Source organism: Oncorhynchus kisutch, linkage group LG9, assembly GCF_002021735.2.
Source record: "Oncorhynchus kisutch isolate 150728-3 linkage group LG9, Okis_V2, whole genome shotgun sequence".
Taxonomy (NCBI): domain Eukaryota; kingdom Metazoa; phylum Chordata; class Actinopteri; order Salmoniformes; family Salmonidae; genus Oncorhynchus; species Oncorhynchus kisutch.
In genome coordinates, this window is record NC_034182.2 from 16,068,026 (window position 1) to 16,085,526 (window position 17,501).

The 17,501-nt window shown below is 42.0% G+C and overlaps 1 protein-coding gene across 1 annotated transcript in view; it reads left to right on the forward strand.

Moving 5' to 3' along the window:
• tbc1d22a (TBC1 domain family, member 22a) overlaps positions 1-11,801 on the forward strand; it is a 185,243-nt gene extending 173,442 nt beyond the window's left edge. Inside the window, exon 14 of the mRNA XM_031832031.1 lies at positions 7,802-11,801. Within this exon, the coding sequence (XP_031687891.1) occupies positions 7,802-7,930 (129 nt within the window). The 3' untranslated portion in view covers positions 7,931-11,801. The remainder of the gene's footprint in view (positions 1-7,801) is intronic.
• The last annotated feature ends 5,700 nt before the right edge of the window (positions 11,802-17,501 follow it).

Genomic DNA, 17,501 nt, shown 5'->3' on the forward strand with positions numbered 1-17,501 from the left:
CCTATCAGAAGCTTCTAAAGCCATGACATAATTTTCTGGAATTTTCCAAGCTGTTTAAAGGCACAGTCAACTTAGTGTATGTAAACTTCTGATCCACTGGAATTGGCTGTACAGTTGTTGGAAAAATTACTTGTGTCATGCACAAAGTAGATGTCCTAACCGACTTGCCAAAACTATAGTTTGTTAACAAGAAATGTGTGTAGTGGTTGAAAAACGAGTTTTAATGACTCCAACCTAAGTGTATGTAAACTTCCGACATCAACTGTACAGTATAAGTGTTGAGACTTCTTTGCAGTATGATAGTGCCTGCCCCTGCATTCTCCATCAGTGATATACAGTATAAGTGTTGAGACTTCTTTGCAGTATGATAGTGCCTGCCCCTGCATTCTCCATCAGTGATATACAGTATAAGTGTTGAGACTTCTTTGCAGTATGATAGTGACTGCCCCTGCATTCTCCATCAGTGATATACAGTATAAGTGTTGAGACTTCTTTGCAGTATGATAGTGACTGCCCCTGCATTCTCCATCAGTGATATACAGTATAAGTGTTGAGACTTCTTTGCAGTATGATAGTGACTGCCCCTGCATTCTCCATCAGTGATATACAGTATAAGTGTTGAGACTTCTTTGCAGTATGATAGTGACTGCCCCTGCATTCTCCATCGGTGATCAATAAACACCACACCAGGGTGCCACACGGCTCTGATGCTGACGAGGGGCTCAGTCGATTGTTGTTTTTTCATCCGTACTCACAAATGTCCTAAAAGCAGTTATCACTCCCCACGCCAGCGGCCTGTGGTGCGGCGGTCTGCCTTGCTGCCAGACCTGTCTTTGGCCCTGCAGTTTATCAGTGTGCGTGGCTACGTGTCTGGCTCGGTCCGGACCCACCACAGTGAGCCAAAAGCGCAGCTAAATAATTAAACTGCTTCTTTCTGGCTCCTGCTTCGCTATGTGCCACCTGCGATACGGACAGGACTCAATAACCATAGCCGCCTCTTCATTTCAGTGATTTCAGAGAGGCTAAATAAATAAATTTCATTATTGCCTTACATAAGAGCCAATCAGAAAGCAGTGAGAGCAGCGGAGATAGATTTGGCTGAGGAGCTATCTTCGGAGGTGGTTTGGGGAAGAGAGACCAGGACACAAGGACAACTTGGAGAGACGGGGTTGTGAACTTTTACCTCTACTGGGCCTGTGACGTTTACTCTGGGTCTGTGACTTGGCTTTGCGTCTGTGACTGTGTGTCTGCTTGCGCCTTAATCTCGGTTAAACCAAAGATAAAATCTTGTGTAATGTGTTAGTGCTCCTGGGGATCATAATGGACTGTCACACACACACACACACACACACACACACACACACACACACACACACACACACACACACACACACACACAGACATACGCTAAGCACACACACACACAGTCCACCCTCTATCCATCTATCCAATTCGATCTCTCGTTAGCTCTGTGGGGAGAAAAGACAGCAGAGTCCTTTTGAGACATACCAGGCTTTTCATTTAACTTAATACAATCTGAGCACCATCCAGGAATGTCCTATTCAGTGTGAGGAGAGCATTTTCGTCGTGGTACAATTGAATCAATGGGTCTTTGGTTTACCTTTTGTGCAGGTCCTTGATTCCATAGAACTGTACTTTGCGTAAGTGGTCGGCTTGAAAGGCCTTGTACTTCCTGAAGAGGATGCTTTAACAAACGGACCCGTCATTTTCTAAACGTTATACATTTCTGCCACTGGCCTTGCTTCTTTAGAGAGGCTGTTAATTGTTCAGATGTTTTTGAGTCTTCTGGGGGGCCTCTTTTGATGCTGTTTTGAATGTGACTTAAAAGATTTAGACACACAGACATTGTACCCCCTTCATTCTGAAGTGCCCCTCCTGTGTTAGTAAAGTGATTTCTGCAGCAGCTTGTGAGATGTGTGTAATTAAGGTCTATTAAGCTCATTAGCGGAATATAAATGATAGCCAACAGCTGGTCATTAGAATGTTTAAGTCATTAATGAAGGACTCTCACCAGCCAGTCACCAGGGAGGTGGTTTTGACTACTGGCTTATTCTACACATTAGGTAGGACACTGAATACCAATGAGTTGTCCTATAGAATATTCTCTGGTCCATATACTCAGTGAGGTTGGGCATTAGGCCTGGCTCGCTGTCGGCATTCCAATTCATCCCTAAGGTGTTCGATGGGGTTGAGGTCAGGGCTTTGTGCAGGCCAGTCAAGTTCTTCCACTCCAATCTCGACACACCATTTCTGTATGGACCTTGCTTTGTGCATGGGGGCATTGTCATGCTGAAACAGGAAAGGGCCTTCCCCAAAGTTGGAAGCACAGAATTGTCTAGAATGTCATTATATGCTGTAGCGTAAAGATTTCACTTCACTGGAACAAAGTGGCCTAGCCCGAACCATGAAAAACAGTCCCAGACCAAACTTTACAGAGTCCAATGCTGGAGATCTTTACACCACTCTAGCCAATGCTTGGCATTGCAGATGGTGGTCTTAGGCTTGTGTGCGGCTACTCGGCCATGGAAACCATTTTATTAAACTGCTGACTAACAGTTCTTGAGCTGATGTTGCTGCCAGAGGCAGTTTGGAAGTGTTGCAACTGAGGACAGACGATTTTTACACAATTTGCGCTTCAGCACTTGGCGGTCCCATTCTGTGAGCACGTCGTGGCTAAGCCTTTGGTGCTCCTAGATGTTTCCACTTCACAATAACAGCACTTACAGTTGACCGGGGCAGCTTTAGCAGAAATTTGACATACTGACTCGTTGGAAAGGTGCCATGTTGAAAGTCACTGAGCTTACTGCCAGACCTGTAACTTCTTCTTTAAGAGGCTCCTCTGTCCTCCACTCGTTACCTGTATTAATGACACCTGTTTGAACTTGTTATCAGTATAAAATACACCTGTCCACAACCTCAAACAGTCACACTCCAAACTCCGCTATGGCCAAGACCAAAGAGCTGTCAAAGGACACCAGAAACAAAATTGTAGACCTGCACCAGGCTGGGAAGACTGAATCTGCAATAGGTAAGCAGCTTGGTTTGAAGAAATCAACTGTGGGAGCAATTATTAGGAAATGGAAGACATACAAGACCACTGATAATCTCCCTCGATCTGGGGCTCCACGCAAGATCTCACCCCGTGGGGTCAAAATGATTACAAGAACGGTGAGCAAAAATCCCAGAACCACACGGGGGGACCTAGTGAATGACCTGCAGAGAGCTGGGACCAAAGTAACAAAGCCTACCATCAGTAACACACTACGCCGCCAGGGACTCAAATCCTGCAGTGCCAGACGTGTCCCCCTGCTTAAGCCAGTACATGTCCAGGCCCGTCTGAAGTTTGCTAGAGAGCATTTGGATGATCCAGAAGAAGATTGGGAGAATGTCATATGGTCAGATGAAACCAAAATATAACGTTTTGGTAATAACTCGTCGTGTTTGGAGGACAAATGACAATGATCATAAACACACCGCCCGGGCAACGAAGGAGGGGCTTCGTAAGAAGCATTTCAAGGTCCTGGAGTGGCCTAGCCAGTCTCCAGATCTCAACCCCATAGAAAATCTTTGGAGGGAGTTGAAAGTCCGTGTTGCCCAGCAACAGCCCCAAAACATCACTGCCCTAGAGGAGATCTGCATGGAGTAATGGGCCAAAATACCAGCAACAGAGGGTATATAACAAAGTATTGAGAAACTTTTGTTATACTTATTTTCCACCATAATTTGCAAATAAATTCATTAAAAAAAGGCCTACAATGTGATTTTCTAGATTTTTTCTCATTCTGTCTGTCATAGTTGAAGTGTACCTATGATGAAAATTACAGGCCTCTCTCATCTTTTTAAGTGGTCGAACTTACACAATTAGTGGCTGACTAAATACTTTTTTGCCCCACTGAACAAAAATATGAACGCAAACATGTTAAAAACTTATAATGGCTAGGGGCTCCGCTAGCATTCCACTGAAAGCGTGCCGAAATTCAAAAATATGTTTTTGAAATATGTAACTTTCACACATTAACAAGTGCAATACACCAAATGAAAGATACACTTCTTGTTAATCTACCCATCATGTCCGATTTCTAAAAGGCTTTACAGCAAAAGCACAACATATGATTATGTTAGGTCATAGCCAAGTCACAAAAACACACACAGCCATTTTTCCTCCAAAGATAGTAGTCACAAAAAGCAGAAATATAGATCAAATGAATCACTAACCTTTGATGATCTTCATCAGATGACACTCATAGGACTACATGTTACACAATACATGTATGTTTTGTTCGATAAAGTGCATATATTGTTATCGGCATAATCAGTAGCCTCGGTTTTTCTAATGACTGCCTTGCCTGGTTCACCAACTACTTTGCAGACATAGTTCAGTGTGTCAAATCGGAGGGCATGATGTCCGGTCCTCTGGCAGTCTCTATGGGGGTACCACAGGGTTCAATTCTCGGGCCGACTCTTTTCTCTGTATATATCAATGATGTTGCTCTTGCTGCGGGCGATTCCCTGATCCACCTCTACACAGACGACACCATTCTGTATACTTCTGGCCCTTCCTTGGACACTGTGCTATCTAACCTCCAAACAAGCTTCAATGCCATACAACACTCCTTCCGTGGCCTCCAACTGCTCTTAAACGCTAGTATAACCAAATGCATGCTTTTCAACCATTCATTGCCTGCACCCGCACCTTGAAGTAATGGTTCCCCTTGTTCTGCAAGGGCTGCGGCTTTTGTGGAGCGATGGGTAATGATGCTTCATGGGTGACTGTTGTTGATGTGTGCAGAGGGTCCCTGGTTCGCGCCCGGGTATGGGCGAGGGACGGTTTAAAGTTATACTGTTACATATGCTTTATCTTGGCCAGGTCGCAGTTGCAAATGAGAACTTGTTCTCAACTAGCCTGGTTAAATAAAGGTGACTTAAAAATAAATAAAAATATTTATTTCCAAAAATCGGAGTTTACATTGGCGCAACGCTCAGTAATGTTTTGCTTCCAAAACATCCCGTGATTTTGCAGAGAGCCACATCAGTTTCCAGAAATACTCATAATAAACATTGATAAAGATACAAGTGTTATTCACATAATTAAAGATAGACTTCTCCTTAATGCACCCGCTGTGTCAGATTTAAAAAAAACTTTTCACCATGCAATAATCTGAGTACGGCGCTCAGAGACCAAATCAGCCAAAGAAATATCTGCCAGTCAACATTAGTCAGAAATAGCATTATAAATATTCACTTACCTTTGATGATCTTCATCAGAATGCACTCCCAGGAATCCGAGTTCCACAATAAGTGTTTGATTTGTTCGATAAAGTTCATAATTTATGTCCAAATTCCTCCTTGTTGTTAGCGCGTTCAGCCCAGTAATCCACCTTCATGAGGTGTGAGCACTAGGTCCAGAAAAAGTCCAAAAGTTCAGTTACAATCCGTAGAAACATGTTAAACGATGTATAGATTCAATCTATATGATGTTTTTAACATAAATCTTCAATAATGTTCCAACCGGAGAATTCCTTTGTCTGTAGAAAAGCAATGGAACAAGAACTACCTCTCACGTGAACAAGTGTCACGAGTTTGTGGCACTCTGCCAGACCACTGACTCAAAGAGCCCTTATGAGCCCCTCCTTTCTAAAGACAGTTGACATCTATTGGAAGCCTTAGGAAGTGCAATTTGACCCCATAGACACTGTGTTTTCGATAGGCCAAGCTTTGAAAAACTACAAACCTCAGATTTCCCACTTCCTGGTTGGATTTTTCTCCGGTTTTCGCCTGCCATATGAGTTATGTTATACTCCCAGACATCATTAAAACAGTTTTAGAAACTTCAGAATGTTTTCTATCCAAATCTACTAACATTATGCATATATTAGCAACTGGGACTGAGTAGCAGGCAGATTACTCTGGGCATGCTTTTCATCCAAATGTGAAAATGCTGCCTCCTATCCCAAACAGGTTTTAAGTGTTGGTCCCATGTTTCATGAGCTGAAATAAAAGATCCCAGAAATGTTATTTTCTTTTCTTTACTGTAAGCTGCCTCCAATGTCGTTTTAGAGAATTTGGCAGTACGTTCAACCTGCCTCACAATCGCAGACCACGTGTAATCACGCCAGCCCAGCTTCTTCACCTGCGGGATCGCCCCTACCACGCCTACCATCTGACCCCTTTCTGATACAGAAATAAAACCCTGGAACAGAAACACATTTGTTATTTGCAGAAGGGTCCTGATAGGCCTACTAAAATACTAAACACATTGTAATGCATTAATTGCATTAAATAAAATAATTTCCTACCAGGGACTGTAGTGACGCATCTTGCACTGAGATGCAGTGCCTTAGGTCGCTGCGTCCATGTTTGTGTGTTAACTATTTAACTGTACTAAAAAATGTAATATCGGTTGTTGGTATCGTTTTGTTGGGCAAGGAAAATATCCTGATAATACCAGGTTCTGACGAATAGATGACACTGTTCTGCTATTGGGTGATTTTTTAAGAATACCCCTCCATTGTTAAAGGGATAGTTCACCTAAATTACAAATACATGTTGTTTTCTAACTGTAATCAGTCTATGGAGCAGGTGTGACAGCAACCCATGCTTTGGTTTTGTTTACCTGGCCATTGTTTCAAATGCTAACTTTTTAGCGTTAATGGCACAAATCCAATGCAAGTCGGTGGTACTTATATTAGCGTTTTTGCGCTTCATATCCAAATCATGGGAACCGGTTGCTAACATTATTTTAAATTTCAAGCATTTTTTTTTCAGTCTCACAAAAAAACGCCATCAATGCAAAAAAAACTCACTCTGTCACTCAGAAGCTTCTCTTTCCGGTGTCTGCTTGCCATCTAGTTTTCTAGGCTATTTAAAGATACTATAATTATCCCGTTACACATTGGATTTATTTACAACAATAAGGTAAGATGTGATTTGAATTCTGGTACCGCTGCGCACACAAGGTTGTTAGCTAGCTCTGGTCCAAGGAGTTGAGCTAGCCTCAGCGTTGAGCCAACTTTCCGACGTTCGTCCTTGTTAGGATATACTTATTTGATTCAGTGAAGTAATGATAGGCCTACTAAAATACTAAACACATTGTAATGCATGTCTTATCATGATGCCCAGCGCTTTAAGCCAAGCCTCCATGTCCAGCCCTATCTCTTGCGCTCCCCCAACCCCGTTGCATTTCAGTCACATCTCACTCCCTACACTTGTCTATCGAGTATGAAAACAGCTAGCTTGCCTGGTTCATAGAAACCTGCTTTATCTGCACACATTTTTGAGTAATTTAATGAGCTAAATGTAAAAACTGTTGATTTCACAAGTTAAGAAAGGAACTATATGAACCAGTACTTTTTTATTCTGGTTCAAACCGGTTTAGAATTGTATTATGCTGGTCAGAACAGTGGAACTGAATGAAAAACATATTGGTTCTGTTCAGAATGAAATGACACACAGCAGATTGTTAAATAGAATTACTCGCTGATTAAAAGTGTAAGTGTGTTCCTCTTGCTCCTCTGAGCTGATTGTTTCGCTACTGTTGCCCCTGGCGACACCTTCACATTCACACACTGTAATGTTCACAGAGTGGTGTGCCCTTCTCTCTCACTTGGTCCTCGTTGTCTTTCTGTCTCGTGCTCTCTCTCTCTCTCTCTGTGGCCATATCACTTATTCTCTGTCTCACTGCACTCCCCCCTCTCTCTCTCTCTCTCTCTCTCTCTCTCTCTCTGTTCCCCTCTCTCTCTCTCTCTCTCTCTCTCTCTCTCTCTCTCTCTCTGCCCCACAGGGTCTGATGATCCTGCTGCAGAACCTACCCACCATGCACTGGGGCAACGAGGAGGTCAGCGTGCTCCTGGCCGAGGCCTACAGGCTGAAGTTTGCCTTCGCTGACGCCCCCAACCACTACAAGAGATGAGTCTGGCCCATGTGGCCCCTGACAGTTAGCTACTGAACCCCTGACAGAGGCCCCCTGGAGGACGGATGGACCCCCTCCACGACTTTCTTGTCCCTCGGCAGTCCACGACCATTGCTAATAATAGATTAAAACAAAAACCACATTTAGGTCCCAAATGGCACCCTATTCTCTACAAAGTGCATTACTTTTGACCAGAGCCCCAAGTAGTGCATTATGTAGGGAATAGGGTGCCATTTGGGAAGCATCCAACCAGTGCTCCTTGGTATGTGTGTACCTTTCCAACCGACTGTTCTTCTTAACTCCTCTTTGTTCTTAACAATGAAATTACATTTGTGCAACACTGCAACAACATCAATGCCTGTCCCATTGAAGTAGACCCCAACCAAAAAAGAAAGATCTCCAGTCAGTATGATAATGGAGATCTTGCTGCAGACCCATGGATGACTGTTCTAGACTGTCCTGTCCTGTACTATACTGTTTGTCCCTGACTGGCCACAGCAGCCTCAACATGTCCCGAGACCTAGTGAATTAATTGTAGTCCTGAACTAACCCAGTGTGTGGGGGGGGGGGGGATAGAGAGCGAGACCTTCTGTACTAGGTTGATATCTGTCATGTTTAATTCCTAAGGGAACTGAGGACACACACGTCATCATTCTAGTCATCCCTAGCTGGCATCGAGCTCTTCTCTCATCTCCACGCTCCATGCTTTCAGTTTAAGACAAGCGGTCAATCCCCCAGAGACAAGTGTTTTTTTTTGTTAAAAACAGAAACACACTCACATAAAAGGCAATAATTAGCTAATAGGGAGATCAGAAAGTATGTATTATTATGGATGGTTTCATTCTGACTCTGACATGGTCCGCAGGGCTGGTCTAATAATATAAGGTCTAACAACACTCTCTGAACTCTATTGTATTATGTCAGATATTTGTCGGTTGGCTGAGGGAGTGACGAGTGTCGCGTGACTCTGCCTGACTTACGATCGTCTCTGAACCTAGGACTCACTACCTAACTCGATCAGTCTATCAGTTAGACACGTTGGCACAGCACCATGCAGTGGGGAGCAGTCACCTTTTAGGCCAGGAGATTTCCCAGTTAGGTCACATGGTCTGAAAAAAACCCAACTCCAGGCCGTAGCCCTTTACACTCGTAACCATATACGGGTTGATAATGGCAGATTTGGGTACTAGTAAACAACTAAATTGGAATGCAGTGGCTGTACAGTAACGTGCTATACATGTCGGAGCTCTTGCTCTGTGCTTCACATCGCTGTATGGGTTTTTGACTGACAGCCGTTCTGAACTTGAGCACCTCGCGTGACCTTGTTGTGAATGAGAATGTGTTTTCAGTCAATTTACCAGGTAAAACTGAAAATTGCTGTACATTTTTTTGAAAGGTGAGGCATAGAGGATTATAATAAATACCGTTTTGTCATGCAAGCAAGACAAACACCCATAAAACTCATTGTCATATATAGTGTCAACGTTTATGATCACTATGTTTGATATACAGTTACAAGATGGCATGGTGTCATACACTGCGTTGTTCTGAACAGAATGAGAATTTGCCACGGCAGACGCACTTGAATGCACTCAAGACTTCTTTCTTTGCGCACCAAGATTATCATCTGTTTCCCTGAATTGCATTGTGAAAGCAAGTAATATCACATTTTATAACTTAGCTAGTCATTTTGGCAGTAGAACAAGCTTTCAAATGAGGCCACCTGACCCAGATTGCGATTTATAATGGACCGTTTTTGGACTGCGTAAACAACAACAGTGATTGTGTGATGATGCGAATGCAGGGTTGTGTTCAAAACAACTACAAATGTATTTGCGCTAGTTCCTCAACGGCACAGCTAGGAGAGCTCATAAAGGCACCTTATAGTTGAAGACATAGTGCTTTGAAATGACCTAGGAGCTGTGGACACTGGAGAGGTATGTGGCCACAAGGAGACACCAGTTAGTCCTCGCTCTCAAACCCTTGTAATCGTTTTGTCTTATGTTGCACCTACCCCACATTTTCCAGGAATGTTCTTATCATGTTACTGAATATATGCAGAGTATTTTCAGATTTTGTTACCAACAAACGCAGTGAAAGTACAGTAAATGTAGAACGCACATAAAATCATGTGTAATCATTTTCCCATAAACTCCTAACTGTTCCCTTTCAATTGCTACCATGGTCATGCATATGCTTTTCATATTTCTTCTGTAAGAAACATTTCAATTTAGCCCTATCCATATAGTCCGATTTCAACGAGTGTAAAGGGGTAAAAATGACTCCCCAAAACACAGAAATAGGACCACAAGTTTTTTTTCTTTCTTTTCTGGTCAGGCTACGTGGTCAGGCAAAACTCCTAGACTAACTAACTAACTGCTCATAGCCCAGAACTAGGGCCTATAGTTAGATTTTTGGAAAAGATAAACTAAATTGCTGACATGGGTCATTGTACCCAGTCCAGTAGCTTTGTTGGTTATTCAGTCTATTCATAAACACTTACTGACTGAGGGCGTTAGGGTGTAATACATTAACTCTCTCCGTTTGCCTTCATTTGACTGCTCAAATTCAACTCAGTTCCACTCCTGTTTTTCATTGTTCCCCTCTAATCAGGGACCGATTTAGACTTGGGACAACAGGTGGGTGCAATTAATGATCAGGTAGAACAGAAAGCCAGCAGGCTCTGCACCACGTGGGGTAAGAGTTGTATACCCCTTTGTGTAGAGGATTGATATATGATGTAAATTAGATGTTGAAATAATATGTACAACTTGTATCATCAAAAAACATCCTGTCAGGTAACACTGAATATCAATAATTGTTGCATGAGCCCCTCGATGATGTGTGTTGTTGATATGTGGGGTTGGGAGTGTATGTATAGATGGGGCAGCTTAATACTCTCAGTATTTGAACTTCCTCAGCTTCTTTTGATCATGTCGGTAACGTTTTTGCGCTCCATGTCAGTTCCAGGCCCAATTTCCTATCTCACATTGATTAGAAATTTAAAAAACTGCACTTGATAAAAGTACATTTTCTTCCCTTTTTTTGTACGAAATATATTATTTGCAATCCGCGTCTCTCTCCTCCCTTTTTTACATACTGTTTACATGAGCCTGTTAAGTTGTGCCTAATGTAGAGAGAGCAGATCATCATAGATATTTATTTTACCTTAATTTAAGCTCTGCGAATGAAACAAGGACGTTTATTCAGTTGATGCGTTCACTCTCTGTGTTTGCTAAGCCATGACAGTGACTGCATCCAAAATGGCCCCCTATTTCCTATATAGTGCACTACTTTATGGGCTCTGGTCGAAAGTAGTGCACTATATAGGGAATAGGGTGCCATTTGGGACGCAACCAGTGAGTACACAGAATCACATCGGTAAGTCTAGCAGCTGCCTTCTCTGGTATCCTTATGTGTTTCAACTTGGTTTGATGCTCCCAACAAACCTTACAGACAGACACACCTTCTGTAAAAGTCACAAGCCCTTGGTTACCATGGTTACTGTGGTGACCAGGTGTCCGTCTGCTGGCTGGAGCCCTCGGACACACATACTGGACATTGCGGTCAGCATCTCATGGGGCATGACCTTAACATGTTTGGTCTCCCTACTAAAGCTTTTTTTAAGGGTTGAATTTCACTCTTTCTTTTGTTCTGTTTCTTTTCAGAGATGTTAAAATGTTTCTGACCAAACTAAGACTGGTCCTCTTTCCCTTCTGACTTCTGACTAAGACATCTGAAAGTGTGAATCTCATACAGTGGAGAGGGATTGTGATTATTATTTTTTTAAATGTATGTGTACAGAGCAAATGAATTTTGAAACAAAGATCTGTAAATAGAAAAGTGTAAATAAATGCTATATATGACCAAACTGTTTGTATATATTCATGGATGTAAACACGTTGTACTATAATATCAAATCTGAATATCATGCTTCAATATATACGACTCTGCGTTGCGTCTTGCATAAGAACAGCCCTAGCTGTGATGTATTGGCCATATACTACACCCTCTTGGGCCTTATTGCTATTATAAACTGGTTACCAACGTAATTAGAGCAGTGAAAATACATGTTTTGTCATACCCGTGGTATACTTAAGCAATAAGACTTAAGTATGTGGAATATGGCCAATATCCTACGGCTTATGGATGTTCTTGGGCACGACGCAACGTGCTTTTCCGTGGTATATTAGCCATATACTACAAACCCCTGAGGTGCATTATTGCTATTATAAACTGGTTACCAACGTAATTAGAGCAGTAAAAATAAATGTTTTGTCAAACCCGTGGTTTACGGTCTGATATAACACCGCTGTCAGCCAATTAGCATTCAGGGCTCAAACCAACAATTTATAATATCAAATAAGATTAGAACTGTATATATTCAACACCAGAATTACCCAGTGGTTTCAAGTCTCCATACCACACAATGAAAACATGAAAATTACAAGTATTTACGTTGTTATTTAAATGACTTTCACCTCGGCTGAGGGCACTTCATCCCAGGCATGCCTAGCAACTGCATAAATAAGGGCTGTAATAGCTTCTGCATTGTTTGCCTAGACTGTTGTATTAATAACTTCTGTATTATATGCGTGTGGCTGCTGCTCCCCACACAGACGCATGCACACGCACTGCCTCGGCTGGTAAACAGGTTTGTTGTGATCCTGTGGAGTGGTGGTGGTAATTAGGCCCTTTTCGTGTGTGGAGGGAGTCCCTCGTTCTCTATCTCTCCTTTTCCCCTCCCTCTCTCTCATTAAGCTAACTGATGTTCACAGTAGCAGGAATTTAAAAAGTCATTAGAATCACCTGGACTTCCTGAGTCGCTCACACATGGTACAGGTGGCATGGGCCGAGATGGGACTCACAATGACCCCCTTTTACAGAGGTAGATTCGGCTGTAGGGCATGTACACTGCTGTACAGAGCAGAGAAATATAGAGTTTGGCAAACGTTGTTTGAGATTGATGATGGCTCAAATACCACCCTACAGTGGTACTAATTTGTACAGTGGTAAATAGGAAGTCATTTGGGATTTTGCCTTTGAATTATAATGGTGGCCATGTTCCAAGAGTGTTTGGAGTGTTTGTAATGGATTAGTCTGAAATCTGTAGCTGCTGTATGTCTATGGCTCTACATGCTGTAGCTATGTCTACAGAATGTCTCCATAGAGAGACCGCAGTGCACAGAGAGCTGTCCATACTGTACAGTACATAAGGTTGCCATGGTTATCATCAGTGAACTCTGCTTTAGTGCTCCTCCAGTCTGTAATGAAAAATAATATTAAATATAGCTGTGAGCAGCAATGAACAGGGTTCACAGGATGACAGAAAGGACATGCAATCAGATGGATGATAAAGCAAGCCCTCTATCATGTAGGAATTATTTTCCTTTATGTGCAGTCATGGGTGCATTCGGAAAGTATTCAGACCCCTTGACTTTCTCCACATTTTGTTACAATACAGCCTTATTCTGAAAATTGACGAAATGTTTTTTTTTATCGTCAATCTACATACAATACCCCATAATTAAAAAGCAAAAACAGGTTTTTAGACATTTTTGCAAATGTTTATAAAAAATAAAACTTATTGACATAAGTATTCAGACTCTGCTATTTGACTTGAAATTGAGCTCACTTGATTGGACATGATTTGGAAAGGCTGTCTGTATAAGCTCCCACAGTTGACAGTGCATGTCAGGGCAAAAACCAAGCCATGAGGTCAAATTGTCCATAGAGCTCCGAGACAGGATTGTGTCTGGGTAAAGGTACCAAAACATTTCTGCAGCATTGAAGCTCCCCAAGAACACAGTTGCCTCCATCATTCTTAAATGAAAGAGGTTTGGAACAACCAAGACTCTTCCTAGAGCTGGCCGCCCAGCCAAACTGCAATCAGGGGAGAAGGGCCTTGGTCAGGTAAGTGACCAGGAACCCGATGGTCACTGACAGAGCTCCAGAGTTCCTCTGTGGAGATGGGAGAACCTTCTTAAAGGACAACCATCTCTGCAGCACTCCACCAATCAGGCCATTATGGTAGAGTGTCCAGACAGAAACCATTCATCAGTAAAAGGCAAATGACAGCCCGTTTGGAGTTTGCTAAAAGGCACCAAAAGAACTCAAACCATGAGAAACAAGATTCTCTGGTCTATTGAAACCAAGAACGCAGGACTGGCTTCGGGACAAATCTCTGAATGTCCTTGAGTGGCCCAGGCAGAGCCCAGACTTGAACATCTCTGGAGAGACCTGAAAATAGCTGTGCAGCGACGCTCTCCATCCAACCTGACAGAACTTGAGAGGATCTGTTGAGAAGAATGGGAGAAACTCCCCAAATATAGGTGTGCCAGGTTGTAGCATCATACCCAAGAAGACTCAAGGCTGTAATCTCTGCCAAAGCTGAATAAACATTCTGACTACTTATGTAAATGTAATAAATAGTTTTTAACATCTATGAACCTGTTTTTGCTGAATCATTATGGGGTATTGTATGTAGATTGAGGGGGGCACTGTGGAATGGATTTACAGTGGTTTAAATGGGCACATTTTTTTTTTTTAAGTGAAGACATATACCATGGGCCTACATTCCAAATGTGTTGTCATTTTGTCCTATGGTTCATGCAAATAAGATTTTAGAAGTATTTTTTGCATATTAACGTCCGTCTTAATATGCATCTACAGTGTGGCAATCTCTTAATGCATCAACGGTATTATCTCAAACTCTTTAGGGACTATTGTGATGAGTCCAAATATCACATTTGGCGTGAATTCGGCTTAGTCCATGAAGGTTTTTTATTATTATTTTAAGCATTAGCATTACATAGTGAAAAAAAATGAATTGTTAATAGTTTCCTTATCATGGTAAAGTATTTGATTAGCCTACAACGTTTCTAGTTGATAAGCCATTGTGAAGTGGATTTAAATGGACATGTAAAATAGTCTTTCCAGATTTATCAAAAAACAATCCCTTAGCTTCTCTCGAACTATGTTAAGAGATGTACAAGAGATGGGCCTACAGATCAAATGTGGTATTATTTGGAATGGCTTATGGTTCATAAGGCATTTGGCTTATGAAGGCCAGCATCCCGGAGTCGCCTCTTCACTGTTGACGTTGAGACTGGTGTTTTGTGGATACTATTTAATAAAGCGGCCAGTTGAGGACTTGTGAGGTGTCTGTTTAGACACACTAATGTACTAGACACACTAATGTACTCAGTAATACACTAATGTACTCTTGCTCAGTTGTGCAACGGGGCCTCCCACTCCTCCAGTTTGCGCTGTTCTGTGAAGGGAGTAGTACACAGCGTTGTACGAAATCTTCAGTTTCCTGGCAATTTCTCACATGGAATAGCCTTTATTTCTCAGAACAAGAATAGACCGACGAGTTTCAGGAGAAAGTTCTTTGTTTCTGGCCATTTTGAGACTGTAATCAAACCCACAAATGCTGATGCTCCAGATACTCAACTCGTCTAAAGGCAAGTTTTATTACTTCTTTAATCAGCACAACAGTTTTCAGCTGTGCTAACATAATTGAAAAAGGGTTTTCTAATGATCAATTAGCCTTTTAAGATGATAAACTAAGATTAGCTAACACAACTTGCCATTGGAACACAGGAGAGATGGTTGCTAATAATGGGCCTCTGTACGCCTATGTAGATATTCCATTTAAAAAAAACAGCCGTTTCCAGCTACTATAGTCACTAGATTTCTTATCAATTTGATGTTATTTTAATGGCCAAAAATGTACTTTTCTTTCAAAAACAAGGAAATGTCTAAGTGACCCCAAACTTCTGAACAGTAGTGTAAATAAAGGCATTATATTTCTGACCCATATGAGCAGCAGTTCAGGGCAAGGTGTGAGGGTTAAACTAAGCATAGTTTACAAATGTATCCAGAAAATAAATAAACTCAATTTGTGTGGTACGGAATGATTTAGTGAGACCCGGGTTTGCACAGATTTACTAATTATGCGACGTTCAGAAAGAGACTGATGAGGAAATTAATTAATTGGTGACTGCTATGAAATCGATATTCTGATATTCTTTGAGTTGATTCGGGAAACGGTAGCTCATTAAACAAACGTTTCCCGTGGTGCCCCAGGTTACTGAGTTAATGGTTACCTGATTAATTAAATCATGTAATTATAAACATAGTTAATTATTTGATAATGATAAATAGCATGTCATCATATTAACAATAACAATGTCATGACACTAGCCGCTGGACTAGTAGCTAGCTACTCTTCTGTACTACCAAAATGCAGTACCCACTTGGATAATGGTACGGCAGTCACAAGGGGCCAGAAAGCACAACACACTTCAATAGTAATTCAGGAGTTGCCTTATAACTTAGTCCTCCATACAGTTATGGCCATCTCTGTACACCTCTGTATTTGGGCTTCTCCCCATCCTCAACCACCGTACAGTAGGCATAATCAAAACATTGCATGCTAGCTAGCTGCAATTGTATCAGTGTTCTTACACGCACACACCCACACACAGTTTAGTGCTACTCTCCAGTCACCAATAGACTTGTATCTATGCTCTGACATCCTCCCATTGCTTCTGTCGCTCAAAGATCTGCTTCAGTGAACACTGCAGCCTGTTCCCTTCTCCTTTTTCTTTCAAGTGGAAACACAGTGCCCCTCTTGTACGCTCACAAATGTCCCTGTGACTTCAAGGCTGAAGCAAATATCAAGCCGTGACAGATAGGATATAGGCTATCTAGACCCGGGGTTATCAAACCGCTCCTCTGGGACCCCCAGCCAACGTATTCCAGCGCTAGCACAGCTGACCCAATTTGTCAGCTAATTATCCAGCCCTTGATCAGGTGAATTAGTTCAGGGATACAACACAATTGTGAAATGTCTGGTGGTCCCCCAGAGGAGTTTTGAAAACCACTTATCTAGCGTGGGCAATGTTACAATATGAAAAAGACTAAGGCCTACAAACTAATGCTCCTGATGGCTGAAGTCATAACACGGATGTTGATGAGTTTGAGTTGAGTTTAGATGTGTAGTTATTTGTAAAGTAGACGCTTATTAATACTGCTACAGAGATTGGATTAACAGCTATTAACCAATGTCAACACATATAGCGAAAGTAAGCACACAAACACTCTATCTCTCACTCCTCCCATCTTCCCCTATGCAGTGATGTCTATTTTTACTGAGAAAAGTAAGAAAGGCTTTACAAAGAACAATGTAACATTCCATCTAACTAGCTACTCATCAAAGTTTTGTCCTTGAGATTCTGATCCTTTGCCTCACGCTATAGGCTATATATCTGCTGCTGTGCTGGCTGGAATTGTTGTAGGCTTGGCAGCCCTAAGTCTTGCAGTGATAAAGACAGAATGGTTTGATGCTGCCCAGCCAGCTCATGTGGAACACATAATTGCCTTCGAGGGATAAGCCCCAGCCCCGGTCTGAGCCCTGGACACTCATTCCCTCCTAACGCCAAACGTCACAACCACTTATTCAAATGACAGCTCAATGGAATAATAACGTGCTAGCTTGGCGCATTTACCCCTAAAGAACCGCATGCTTGGACTATATACACACACACACACACAACTATGATGA